Source organism: Neopelma chrysocephalum, unplaced genomic scaffold (assembly GCF_003984885.1).
Source record: "Neopelma chrysocephalum unplaced genomic scaffold, ASM398488v2 Primary Assembly neopelma1_365, whole genome shotgun sequence".
In the NCBI taxonomy this organism is placed as follows: Eukaryota; Metazoa; Chordata; class Aves; order Passeriformes; family Pipridae; genus Neopelma; species Neopelma chrysocephalum.
In genome coordinates this window covers 973,053-987,091 of record NW_020898029.1, presented here as the reverse complement: position 1 = coordinate 987,091, position 14,039 = coordinate 973,053, and the positions used below count along the sequence as shown (strand labels likewise).

Genomic DNA, 14,039 nt, shown 5'->3' with positions numbered 1-14,039 from the left:
AAATCACCACATTGGGAGATTAAATGAAATCAGGTTCTGCCACATCCCTTTGAATGTCCTAGCAGGTATGGAGACAACATCCTTCGTCTGTCTCCATGTCCCAGCAAACAGTGAAATCTTTTATAAAATGCAGATCTCCAAAAGGAGGGATTTCAAAAAACCTCTCTATAGAGACACAGGCACCGTTAATCTCCAACACTCTCCTCTTGCAGCTGCTGTACCCACTGCCGACTATACAGCATAAACCCAGCTTTTCAGGAGAGGTGTGTAAGCAGAGAACAATACAGAGTTGAGCACCAAAGCAGACCCACATCCTCTGTTGCAGACATGCTCGTCCCTCAAAAAAACGATGCCTAGAAGGTAGGCTCCAAGATGGAACGTCTGTGCCAGAGCCAAACCAGAAGTTAGAGAGTATCACAGCAACACAACACACTTTATTCTATAAAGAAATGAACCCAAGTACTTTATTCTGTAAAGAAATTAATCCATCCACTTCCCAACCCTGTCCATCCCCCTAGCTGTGCTGGCACAACTGTTTGCAAGGCTGTGCTGCAACTCGTTCCCCAACACTGTGCTTGAGCTGAGTCAAAGCCTATGAGCCCAAAGTGAGCCCCACACAGAGATACACAGATACAAGGGAAGAAAGAGCCAAGGTGGCATGTGGAGAATATTATGGCAGCTTTTCTACTGATGAAAAAGGGCTGTGTAACTACCTGATGGCTGGGTCCATGCTGGAATCCCGGGCAAAGGGACCGTGTTGCCGGCTTGGCTTGGCCCCTCTTTTCCACAGAAGGCTCCTTGCCTCTCGCAGCCCTTTCAGCAGGGATTTATCGAGTGCTATAATGCCTTGGCCAGTCTGGACGGTTGGGAAGGGCAAGAAGTAAATCAAGCAGCTCATGGTGGCTCTCAAGGCTGGAAAAAAATCACTCGCTCCTGGGACTGGTGCTAATAAAGGCCAATGGATGCAAAAGGTTTAGCGAGGGTTTATTGCTCTGCCACGGCAGGGGCTGGGAAGGCAGCAGGATTCACCCCCAACCACCTGGACTGGCCACTCGTCCCTTCCCCACATGGTCCCTCCTGGCCCGGAACGCATCATCACATGTTGGCTCTCTCCCGCTGCAGCCGGGAATTGTAGGCTCGGGAAACCGTGTTCCAGGAGTCCATGTACCGGTCCATGCACATGGCGATGCACTTCTGCGGGACACAAAAGCCTCAGCGGCCGCCCCGAGCACGGGCACCGCGGGTCCGCGGTTCTCCCGCCCGCCCTCACCTGCTCCGAGTTGTCCAGGGAGCCTCCGGGCTTCCCGATACACTTCCGAAAGCACTTGTCCGTCATGCGCTGTGGAGAGAGCCCGTGAGCGGCACCGCGGCCCGGGGGCTCCGGCCGTGAGGGGAGCGGGACGGGGACGGGGACGGGGACCGGGACCGAGCCAGCCCCGCCCGCGCCCGCCGCCCCTCCTGACCTGCAAGAGCTCCTGCGCGTTGGCCACGGCGATCTGCACCTTCACCTGCTCCATGATGAGCCCCGGGTCCAGCTTCCCCCCGCCGCCGCCCCCGGAGCCGAAGTCGGAGCCGAAGCCGCTCTCCATGCCCTCAGTGCCCGCGCTGCCGGCGAAATGGCGGCGCCCGGACTGCGGCTCCCGGCGGGCCCCGCGCCGGGCGGGGCCGAGCCGAGCGCGCCGGCGGCGCCTCAGCGGGGCCGCGGGGACCGTGTGCCCAGCGCGGGTGTCACCGCCGGCCGCGGCTCCCGGAGAGCTCCGAAGGGACTCCCCGGGGCGGGGTCGGGCCGAGCCCAAGTCAGACACTGCGTTCGAGTCCCGGGGTTCAGCGCAGCCCCACGGAGGGGCGAAGGGAAGGGCCTTTAAACCGGCAGCACCAGAGAGACGAACGCCGCCCAGGTGCCCTGCGGCGGAACACCAGCGGTTTGAGCTGGGCTCCCCACAGGGAGCAGCTCCTCGGTGGGTTCTCTCTGGAATTCACCCTTCCAGGCAATGACGTCGTTTCCTCTGCCTTACGTGACTCGGGGGAGAGGCTCGTGCCCTTAATTCTGCCTCAATTCTATTGCGGTCTCCTCCGTTAAGTAAGAACGCTCTGGAACGCGGTAGAAGCAAATGGGACACGACAACACCACGGAGCTTTTTTTTTTTTTCCGGGGGAAGATGTGATATGCGGGAAAGAGCTGGTATGACAGAAGGAACTGACAGCAGAGCTAAAGCCAAAACTGCTCTCATCTTCACTAGCTAGAGCCCACACTCAGGGTATTGCAAACTGTCATCCTGTCTGTCGATCTGCCCACTTCAAACAGAAGACATTCCTACACCTCACAGGAGCATCATCAGCCAGTGCTAATGATGGGGCAACCGCCTAAGGTACAGTTTTATCAGCACGGACTGGAAAGTGGGCTGGAAGGTGCGCGGCAATGCTTCTGCCCATCCGAAGAATCCATCCCAGCCAGAGGTCGGTATCTGCTCTCATTCTCACGTCAGGATCAAGCAGGTTCAGCTGGAAGGCAGGAGGGCTCTGCAGAGGGACCTGGATAGGTTGGAGAGTTGGGCTGATTCAACCAGGCCAAGTGCCGGGTCCTGCCCTTTGGCCACAACAACCCCCTGCAGCACTACAGGCTGGGGACAGAGGGGCTGGAGAGCAGCCAGGCAGGAAGGGACCTGGGAGTTTGGATTGACAGGAAGCTGAACAGGAGCCAGAGTGTGCCCAGGTGGCCAAGGCGGCCAGTGGATCCTGGCCTGGATCAGGAACAATGTGGCCAACAGGTCCAAGGAAGTGATTCTTCCCCTGGACTCAGCGCTGGTGAGGCCACCCCTGGAGTGCTGTGTCCAGTTCTGGGCCCCTCAGTTCAGGAAGGACATTGAGGTCCTGGAGCAGGTCCAGAGGAGAGCAACGAGGCTGGTGAAAGGACTGGAGCACAAGTCCTATGAGGAGAGGCTGAGGGAGCTGGGGCTGTTTAGCCTGGAGGAGGGTCAGGGGAGACCTCCTCACTCTCTCCAACTCCCTGACAGGAGGGGGGAGCCAGGTGGGGGTTGGTCTCTTTTCCCAGGCAGCTGTCAGTAAGACAAGAGGGCTCGGTCTTAAGCTGTGCCAGGAGAGGTTTAGGTTAGATATTAGAAAGAATTTCTTTCCAGAGAGGGTAATCAGGCATTAGAATGGGCTGCCCAGAGAGGTGGTGGATTCTCCGTCCCTGGAGGTTTTTAAGACTGGATGTGGCATCAGTGCCCTGGTCTAGTAACTACAGCGGTACTGGATCAAGGGTTGAACTTGATGATCTCAGAGGTCCCTTCCAACCCAACTGATTCTATGATTCTATGGAAAAACACCTTCAGTGCAAGGGTGATAAGAAGGGGATGGTTTCCTGCTCCAGCTCCTGATGTTCTTCCTGCTGCTTTTGTTGCTGCTGATCAGAGAGGACAGCACTTTCCATCAGCGCTGCGTCCCATTTAAGGAAAGCGCTGTTTGCTTCTGGAATACACCCTGCGATCCCCACTGTGACACCCCACGATCCCTGCTGTGACACACCCCCCGAACCCTGCTGGGACATCCCACAGTCCCCGCTGGGACACACTCAGCTGATCAGTCTTAGGAGCAGGGACAGCTCTTTGTGTCCTCTCTCTCTCCACACAGGAAGGTCCCCCCCGGGGATGAATCATCTCAAACAGGCCACATGGCCTCTAGGTTGGTTAAAAGAAAGAAGGAAACCAGTAAAATGCAAAACATTTATTCGAGTGTGTTGTACAAAAAGTTTCCAGTCATAAAATGTATATTACAAATCATTGAAAAAGACAAGACATTTGGCATGCATATTCTAAAAAGAAAAAAAAACACTTTGAAATGATAAAGTCTAGATCATTATGTAGTTTTTTAAAGTTCCAAGTGAACAGTTTAATAATTTTGTCTTCTGTGTTTCAGTTCACAACCTTTTTCACAATTCCTTATTTTAAAAACTTGAACCTTCCAAAAACTCATCTGCAGCAGCTGACTGGAGGCAGTCACTGCACTGAGCAGTGCCCTCGAGCCAAATCAAAATTGTGCCCCCCAAAAATTTAAAAATTAAAAAACAAAAATCACGATTCAAGTCACGAGGCATCACTGCTATGAAAATAAAAGTTCAACTGCATTTTGTGCCCAAATGGAAATCATTTTGGCTTAAACTTAGAATAGATTATTGCTTGTACTTTTAGTGTAATACACAGTAACATCTGCCTTACCAACACAGACTCATCACTTCAGTAAAAGCTAAGTAGAAAATCTGAAAGTTCAATAAACCACATTTTATTTTCCTGAACTCCAAGTCAAATCACTGCTTATGCTATTCTGAATGGAGGCTTTCAATATTGGCCATCCTTTTCATTCTAGACCTTAGCATTTCAAGAAAGGCATTATGTTTACAAATAATAATTGCATGTAAATATGGTCTTGTATAAAAAAAACAAACACCTTTAAATAATTTTAAACTGGTTTAAAGCTAAGCATATTGAAGGGCAAATCAAAATTCTGTTTCCCAGGCCATTTTAAATGAGAAAACAATTTCTCCAATATCATTTGTCCTGACATTCAGCTAAAACAGTGCTTTGAAAAATGCAATCACTTTCTCACCTTCCGCTCACTGGTTCACAACAAGGCTTTGCTTCCTGCTCACACAGGGTTTGGACCCAACAGTGTCAATAAAATCCAGGATCAAATATGCCTTTGTTTAGAGATAAGACTTTCAAAAGAAGATAAAAAGAAAGAAGAGAGAGAATGGCTTAACAGTGAAAATGTGAGAGAAGTGGCTACAAGAGATCTAGAACATACAGCATGCATGTTTTCCTGCATCATCAAAACCCTTCTGATGTGAAGAAAAGTAATATTCTCCAATGTCCTGGGGTATAGAGAGGATTTTTACATGTCTCTTCTAACCTCTGTTCAGGTTGCAGTTAAAGGGCTTTTATACAGGATGAGCATTAAAAACAAGAAAAAAGGGTGTATAAACCCCAGTAAGATCCCTGAACTGAACATGAGGTGTCCCGTTGCTCGAGGACAGACACCACACGCAGTGATCTCCTTTCACAGTACAGTCTGCTCCACACCACAGCACAATTCCCACACTGGTGCCAGCTGCACACACGCTCAGCCGGCTTTTACATCACAGGCACGGGAAGCAGATGTTTATTTTCTTCATGAGACTTTTGGCTCCTGCTACAAACACAGACTATGCAGCCAACTCCCGTCTAACGGCAACACGGAGCTGAAGACAAGTGAGCAACGTGTCAGTGCAAACGATGGGTTCTGTCAGAGCCAAGGAACAGGGGAAACACAGGAACTGGAGTTGTGAGGCAACAAAGGAATCCCTGGAAATACAGATGTGCAGCAACAAGGGAATCCCAGCCACTCTGCTCCTTGGAGTAAGTCACTGCAATGCAACAGTTAAAGGAACAAATGTGGAAGCAAGGGAGAAAGAAGTGGCATGAAGTGCCAGGGGCTCTGAGGCCACACCTCACTCCACTGGACACCACATTCCTGACAGGTCTGCAGATGGATGGACCTGTTCTAAAAAGCATTTTCATGTGGTATGAGCTTAGGAGGGGGAAGGATGCGTTGTTCATATTTTATATCATATTCTGTTATGATCTACACATAGAAAGACCTTTTTCTATTTCATCCAGAATAAAGTTGTTTTTCTGGAATAAGAGCATCCATATGGGTAGTTATGCTCAAGTAACTACTCTGATAAAAGCTATACTGGTTTGTTTCCCTCTTCAGAGACACCTTAAAATCATTTTTCTCCAGACAAGTAGAATCTGTTTCTCCTTCAAGCTCTACACCAGGTATCAGCACTGGAGTAGAACTGCTGACCATTCTCCAGTTTCTCCAAGAGTGGTTCATATACAGGATCAAAGAGAAAAAGGGGGGCAAGGGAACACTGGATTTGAACAAAAATCTTTAAATATCCTGAAAAATGGGACAAAAATCCTTGAAAGACAGAGAAAAAAAGAAACAATGCTTTTTGTTTTGTTAAAGCCACAAAACTGCCTCCCAGTCTGGTGCACCAGCTTTACTGGGACAGCGCCATTAGACTGAAGCTCAGCATCAAAAGCAAGAGGACTGGATGGTGGCTGAGAAGGTGCACACACACAAAGAGAAAGTACATGGAATACAGTAGTTCTTCTGTGTCTTGTAATTTACAGTCAGGAGTTAGTTATCATATTTTTAGTAGCCTATTAAAAAGCACTGTGGTAACAGAATCATCCACATTCGGACTGTTGGCTTTCCCACAGTGTCCATCACTGGTTTGTATGACCTGCATATACCTAAACATGGTCCTGAAGAATCAAATAAACTGTTTCCAGAGTTAAAGGACACAGTTCCAAATCTAAGGACAAATTCTGCAGACTGTTACTGAAGGGCACAGTGCTCATCACAAGAGATCTGCAAGCACCAGTTCTTAAGGCTACAAGAAGACACACTCCCCATACAGTAGCTGTTAAGAAAACTATGGCTCAGGTAGCAAGAGGTTCTTCCTCATTCAAGCTGCCTTTCCGAGGCCATTCTTTACAGGAAACAAACAAAAATCACAGAAAAAATGCAAATGAACTACACGCTCATTGCTTTAGTATTTAAGATCACAGAACAATCTTAAAGAATAAGCAGTCCAAAAACTGGCCCATGTAAAAAAAAATAAATACAGATCTTTATGGAAAAAGCAAAAAGCCCTCAAACGCTATGTCAGTATATTCTAGAAGCTGTGGATCAGAAAGGGAAATGCTGTCCAGTGGTTGGAAGGTGTGCTGCAAAAATAACTCTACATTGATTGCATTCATTTGCATAACAACAAATTTAGAAAAGATAATTATAACAGTATGTCTGAGAAACATAATTTCACTAGATACATCTTACAGAGAGACAGACATGATTTACTACATATTTGATCTTCTACTCAAGCAGAGTGGGAAAATTACATTAGAAAGATGGCCAAGTACATCAATGGAGTTATCCCATAGCCCAAAAAGCCAAATCTTCATCCTGCTTTTTTGTAATGGATCTTCTGATAATGGATTAAAACATAATTCTAAATGTCTATTAGTTTAACTTCAGCAATTCAGTCATCCCACTTAAACAGAGAAAAGTAGCATCTTTGATTTATTTTTAAACGGCAAAATAAATGCTGAAGCTTAAAGCCCCTTTTGTTCCCACCCTGCTTGCATGACAAAGCCATCAGTCAGAGCCACTAAACTGACTTTCTAGGTTATATCTGTCAGTCACAATACTGTTCAGAGAACATAATGTCCAAAAGCCACCGAAAACATCCAAACCTTGTCACTTGTCTGATGAGTCTAAACTATTTGAATGACAAGATCAGACTTCAAGAGTGCAGGTAAAAACACGATTCTATGCTGGAATCAAATGGTATCCAAATTTTGTATCCATACTGATAACTAGTTAAAAAAACATTCACTTGTACAGTAGCCAGTGCATTCTTTGGAGCAGTCAAATATTTTTCCTTGTGCTTAAAGATGCACCACTGTATGAACATGAACCCTCATGGGAGTCAGACTTATCTCCAGAGAAATGCAGCAGCAGAAACCTTAAGCTAAAAGGGACACTGTCAGACACAAAATGCATCCTATTGGAATTAAAAAAATCACCTGCTGCCCATACAAAGCATTTTTTATAAAAAACATTATTCTCCCTTGGCTCCTTGTTAAGACTTTGCCTCGAGCACTTGAACACTGCACAGCAACGCTCGCGTCCTGAACAGCGGCAGTTCCTTTGAACTGTTTAAAAGTCATTAAACTATTTCTGCACTATTTTGCAAATATTGCTCCTTAGGATACCTGACAATGCCCCTTTGAACATAAGAGAAGTATAAACAAGCTGCATCTAGCTCTGATTAAAAAAGTTGACATTTACACGGAATAACCTTTAAAATCCCCAGTATTTATCTTTGCCAAAAGTATAAACATGTTTAACTTCTTAAATCTTAATCGATCTGTTTAAAGCTGAATGTCAGAAGCATTAATCATAAATACTGACCATCACAACTTGTGTCCACGACTTAACAAGGTCTCACTTGACACAATGGCAAAATCCCCTGAAAAATCAAACAGTTCAAACTCTGAGTTTGACACTTCCAACTCAGGATGGTGTGTATATGCAGGAAGCAGAACATACCATCTTCCCTCTTCTGGAATGATGACACGGAGCTCAGGGGGTGACAGACTCAGATGGTTTTACCAGTAGGGAGCAGGACATGATGGCACAGTCCTGAGTCATAAATGCCTAAAATGCAGGTTCCCTCTGTCACTGCAATTGTGTGACACCATTTTGAATGAACCTAATTTTCCTAAGCTGGGCATTGCTGAGGATACCAGGCAAGATACTACCATTTCTGCAATTGTGGAGGAAACACTCTGTGAATCTCTCCCAGGGTCCTACAGATGAACCCACTTCATAAAACTTCTTTGCTGGGGGAGGGTTATCCTGGTTATATATGTAATTATAGTTTTACCATACACTCAAGGAGTCTCATCTCATCTTAGCTAAAAATCTCCTTTCTGCTTTAGGTTTCTACATAAGACTTTAAACTCTGTGTGGGGAAAAATATTGTATTCCAATATAGTGTTTCAACAAAGAGGGAAAAATAAAGAAATCTATTAAAAATTCTGGCAGTTTTGTTCAGAAAAGTTTTTTTTTAAATTTTTTTATAAAAATGTACCAAGGAGTAAACTTCAAAGAAATCAGATGATGCATATAAAAATAGTTTTCAGTGGCTCCGGAGGGAAAAAATAGCAAAAATAAAAGGAAATAAATGAAGGGAAAAAAGCGCAAATAATAGTTTCTGTCTTCTTTTTTCACATCACTGAGCATCCTCTAGAGGTTGTTCTGGGATCCCCCTAAAATAAGACAGACACAGTTGAATTTAGTCTCTGTACTTCCAGCAGTGATACAGATGACCAAGTGAAAATAATGATGTCATTTGCTTTAGACCAGCAAGTTCCTCCCTTTATTTCAGATGTGATTCCATCTGAGAGAGATCTATGCTGCAAAGCTGCTTCTTTGAGTAAGAAAAAGTTTCTGTTTCAGTTGCTTTATACTACAAATACACTGTTTAATCTCCTGAGGACCAAAAAGCTTCCAGAACTCACCTGCAAACCTTCACAGAATCGGTTCTTTGTGAGCCATTGATCAGGGAACAAATTGCTTGAGTTTCAAATAAATTTAAAATATTTTCTGCTATCACCTGTATGTAGCATCTTTCCCCTTTTCACTCTGCCAGCTGCTGGTTGGTTATTTCACAAGTGTTATCAAAACATACAGGTGGTATTAACTAAGAAAAAACAAGTTTATTTCAGATGTAGAAGGTATATTCTATCATAAAATAAACCAGCAAGCTGAAGCTTGCAGCAACAGAAGCAACCCCCTTTCCTGGTTTTCAGTGGTTATCTGGTTATATTCTGCTTGCAGCAAGAATGCCACAGCTCTGTTTTACAGAGCAGCACATACTGAACAGGAAGAACACTGTCTGATAATGCTGTAAATGTGTGATCTGAAGCACTCTGCCACAGATACCCTGAGCTGGCATCAGCCACTGCCTGAGCTGTACCTGGATGGATCCCAGTAGCAATCACAGTGTCCTCTCTCTGTGCACTGCAGCAGTGCTGCAGGGTTCCAAGCAACCACTGCAAACATGGACCAGGATGCTCAGAATGGTCAACAAAAGCTGAAGGGACTCCCTAAATCTCACACCTGATTGATCCAACCAGTGAGGCACAAGTTAAGCATCTGGTCTGCATCTGATTACCTGTTGGTTGAAAAGGTCCTCCTCTCCATACTCTGCTTCATCCTCTTCCTCTTCATTCTCTCGCACAACTACTGATTTAGTAACGCTTCTCACTGCAACTTCCTACACAAAATGACAGATAAGTAGTTTTTATCTATTCCTTATGTTTTTGCTATACCATCAATATATCATCCCTATTAAATTTTGGAGGGTTTAAAGCAACTTGACCTAGATGGAAGCAAATACTGGTAATATCCTGCAAACTACATCATTCCTATTTGTGTGCACTAAAAGGCATGGTAATGTAATTTAGCCACAGGAATTTTCTTTCATTACCCTGGGATTTGAGAGGAAGCAGACATGTTTCAGTTTTATGCAAGGTCACAGCAGACACAGGTAGAAGCTGTCTGAGACACAGTGTAATGGGAGAAACTAAACTTTCTCATTATGATTACACAGCATTAAGAATATTCCCAATTTCTACTAAATATTCAATCTCAATTGCATATGTTGGTTATCAGCATGGTCTTTCAAGCCAGGCACTAAAAAGAATTCTAAAACCCCAGGAAGCTTCCTCTATTACTAAATTATCTTTAACACTTCTTAGCAGTAAGAAATTCTTCTATCTACTTGCACCCTGAAAATAAGAGGTGCAAAACTCTAGTAGTGGAAAAAGTTGTCCTTAACATACACTTAGCAGGGACACTAAAGGTAACCACAGTGGGAATAGACATGGATTTGACCACTCAGTTTGAATACTAAGACAATTAGCTTTCTATTTGTACAAGTGATCCTCCCTCCTACCTCATACTGTGCACAAAGTGCTTCCAGAGACCCACGGGCAAGAAAGGCAGCACAAAAACTGGTGAAATGTGGTCTGTTCCCCTTTCCTATTGCTGAGATAATGGCACACTTATGAACAACAGCCAAAGCACTATTCTCCCTTGCAAAAGTCATCTGCAGGGATGGTTTTGAGACATTAACTGCGGGCAGATGTAGCACAATGCAGAATATACAGGAACCTCTGCCAAATGACAACTCATGATATGCTTCCAATATGGAAATGACAGCTATCTTTCTACATTAATATTCACATTGCACCCCAGAATGTCATAGGGACTATATAATGGAACTTTTAATTGCCAGCAGTGTTTCTTTTCTTTGTCTCTTCTGAACGTATATACTCAAATTCCAAACAAATTCTCTACTAGCAGGGTGTTTTTATAAAATAGAAAAAAAAATGTCTATGGGCATAATCACCACGATGATCACAGCTTTCAAAAACATCCAAAAAACATCAGAGATATGTACAGATACTTAATTATTTCAGTGTTATAAACTCTTTTATATTAGAAGATAATAGGGGAGATCTTGAAATCAGGATTGTGTCATGTCACCCCACCCTCAAGTGAAGGAGTTTGGGAGATCCCCCAGCCCATGGACACAGCCTTACCTCTCCTTCTGAGTTCACGAGGTAAGTGCGGATGTTTCCTCCGGTGCCCCAGCTGCCTTGATTCTTCCACACGAGAACAGAGGGGGGGCTATGAGATACACCCGCATCTGCACCCCAGATCTAGTCAGAAAGACATTCTGTAATTAGCTGTTCATGCAATTTTTTTCTTTTAAATTTACAATTCCCCCTAATTCTCCTACTTGTCTCTACATACCAAGTTTTTTTCTGAATTCCAATGGCTGTTTTACCCTACTTTTAATTATACTATTAGTTGTAGTCTTAAACTTAACTACAATCTACTAGATTGAATGAATGGTCTGAAATGTGCCCATTTCTTTAAGAGGTTGAGCAAGATTAGTGTTCCAAACTCGGGCAAAGGTGTTTGACAACAAATAGTCCTTGAACCGTTACCCAAAATACCTTTTTCTTCAACTTTACGCCCCCAAAATGGTCTTAAATAGTGAATTTCTATATTAGCACTTCAGTATTTATGTTCTGCATTTTTGTAACTGAAATCCTGCTCTTCTAAAGTGAGATCCATGAAACCAAAAGTTATACACCGAATCATGCTGTACCAAACTTCAAGATTTACAACTGTTGCCGTAGCATCAACAAAAGAATATGTTGTTGACATACTGGAAGTACAACTTACTGTAACAGTCTGCCCAGCTCTGAGGACATACTTAGGAGTAAATTTGTAAGCAATTTCTTCTCCATCTCCAATTTGTCTTTTCAGCCTCCAGTTACCCAAAGACTGATCCTAATGGAGAGAGTCAAAAGGTTATTTAGAGTGAACAAAACAGAGTATACAGGTATCTGAGCTTTCTTTAGGTCTTTGTTATTAAATTAATGCGAATATAAATTTATTTGCATGGTTGTTAGACATCTGCATTCTACCTTGAAAGTATTTTTCTATAACCAGTAAGAGTCTAAATTGTAAATCCCTTAAGGCCACTCAGCAAAATTTTAAAGGGTATTCATTTCACACAACGTTCTGCTAGACAGCAGGCTGTTCCCGTGAGCAATATTCCAGCACATGTTTACACATCTGGAACACAAACCGTGTTCTCTTCCTGCAGCAAACGTTACACTCATGTTAACCCACCATAACATTCAACTCTTCAGTGCCCCTGTTAATTCCTGCACAATTCTGCACCTTGAGATTGCTGCTCCTACTCTCCATGTGGCTGCACCTACTTGTGCTGCAAAGGGCTGTGTAACGTCTCCATTTAGCTCCTCCTTGTTCTCTCCGAGTTCTGCTGACACTCACCTTCTCTGAGTTGTTCTTCAGTTGAACATATTTGCCCTCCAGGTCTATCTCTTCTATGCTGATACTTCCTGTAGCTGAAGCTTGCTGGGACATTTGGAAGCTACTGCTGCTACTGCTGCCGCTGATGCTCCCAGTGCCAATCCCGCTCGTCCCGCTGCCGGAAAGCTCCTCGGCTTCGATGCGTTTTCTCTTGCCTCGGGAAGAGCGAACCAGGGAAGTGCTGCTGCTGCTGCTGCTGGAGGTAGCCCGAGAGACTGTGACACGGGAGGAGGGGCTTGGAGAGAGCTTCAACCTTAAAGCAATCAAGAAAGCATTTGAATTAACTCACCCAGGGAACAACAGACAAAGCTACAGTATCATCAGTAACCAGACTGTGATGTGCTGCTGACAGCAGCCTCGCTCTGTGTGTGGAGAGGACTGCATACATGAGGAGGAGGGGGCTGCCCATCCCTGAGGAATACTCTGGCAGTGTGATATATGACATGGGAAAGCAATGCTAATGAGAGCGACACAGATCACTTAACCCTCCCCTCCAGCACAACTGCTACTGAACACACTATTCTCAGGCTACATGTTTAAAACCAGGAAAAGGCAGAAGTACAAGCACTTAAATAAAAAGAGATGAAGACCAAGCACAGAACGATATATTCAACTGTACTCCAAGGCCATTATAAAAATCAAAATAAAATAAAGACGGTGTTCAGCTGAGAACAAGTGTTCCACGTAAGTGTTCCATACAACACATTGTGGTGTGAAGCCCTTATAACTTCAGTGAAAGAAAAACTGGGCATTCCTGCTCAAACGGTCAAAAAATAAGCGTTAAGAAATGAAAACAACACCTGCCAGTCCTTAGAAAAGAAACTGGAATCTGTAGGTACCTTTCCTCTTCCCCTTCCAGGAGTTTTCGGTAAGCGCTGATCTCCATGTCCAGTGCCAATTTAACATCAAGCAGCTCCTGGTACTCCGTAAGCTGAAGCTGCATCTGGTCCCTCATGTCTGTCATTTCCCTCTCCTTTGCATCCAGCATCTTCCTAAACTTCTCCCGCTCGCCAGCCATCATCTCCTCCAGTTCCCGGATGCGATCTTCTGCTGCGCTGGCCTAGGCAGAGAGCACCAGGGAAAGCCCAGTTGGCAGCCATGCGGTTCCACTCAGAAAAGGTTAAAACTCACCTCCCTCCCAAATGAACATAACCAAAAACTTCTCTATGTAAAATTCAGAAAATACGAAGGGCCAGAAACGTTAATATATCCACACAAAACAGTGCTCTGTGTTCAAGGTGACAGCAAATTTAGTTCCTTTACCTGTTTCTGGAGGCCAGAGAGTTGGTAGCTGAGAGCTTCTATCCTCATGCGAGCCTCCTTCAGCTCCTCTCGAGCTGCACCAGCAGCTTTGTCATTTTGGTCAGAGGACAATTTGGCATTCTCCAGCTGGAAGGTAAGTTTTATACAGGTCACTTGCATTGAGTTAGATACCTTACAATATCCTTTTGGTAAAAAAATAGCAACTTTTTAATCTTAAAAAATTTTAAATGGACATCTGGTGAGTT

The 14,039-nt window shown here is 44.5% G+C and overlaps 2 protein-coding genes across 3 annotated transcripts in view; both read right to left on the bottom strand.

The window, feature by feature from the left end:
- Window positions 1-412: 412 nt before the first annotated feature.
- On the bottom strand, window positions 413-1,639 carry TIMM13 (translocase of inner mitochondrial membrane 13). 2 transcript variants are annotated; one of them, XR_003537672.1, is made up of 4 exons: window positions 1,464-1,639; window positions 1,271-1,339; window positions 1,040-1,194; window positions 413-912 (listed from the first exon to the last, which is right to left on the bottom strand). XR_003537672.1 is itself a non-coding variant. In XM_027706112.1 (3 exons), the coding sequence occupies exons 1-3, from the start codon at window positions 1,587-1,589 to the stop codon at window positions 1,096-1,098; spliced, it is 294 nt and encodes a 97-aa protein (XP_027561913.1). In that variant the 5' UTR covers window positions 1,590-1,639; the 3' UTR covers window positions 413-1,095. The 2 variants fall into 2 exon arrangements, 1 of the variants encoding a protein (XP_027561913.1); XM_027706112.1 differs by having other exon boundaries at window positions 413-1,194.
- Window positions 1,640-3,711: 2,072 nt separating this feature from the next.
- The window catches only part of LMNB2 (lamin B2), a 28,147-nt gene continuing 17,819 nt past the window's right edge, over window positions 3,712-14,039 (bottom strand). The window contains exons 6-12 of the mRNA XM_027706111.1: window positions 13,795-13,920; window positions 13,371-13,591; window positions 12,493-12,784; window positions 11,875-11,982; window positions 11,223-11,342; window positions 9,791-9,892; window positions 3,712-8,882 (exon numbers count right to left, since the gene is read on the bottom strand). Of these exons, the coding sequence (XP_027561912.1) occupies window positions 8,841-8,882; window positions 9,791-9,892; window positions 11,223-11,342; window positions 11,875-11,982; window positions 12,493-12,784; window positions 13,371-13,591; window positions 13,795-13,920 (1,011 nt within the window). The 3' untranslated portion in view covers window positions 3,712-8,840. The remainder of the gene's footprint in view (window positions 8,883-9,790; window positions 9,893-11,222; window positions 11,343-11,874; window positions 11,983-12,492; window positions 12,785-13,370; window positions 13,592-13,794; window positions 13,921-14,039) is intronic.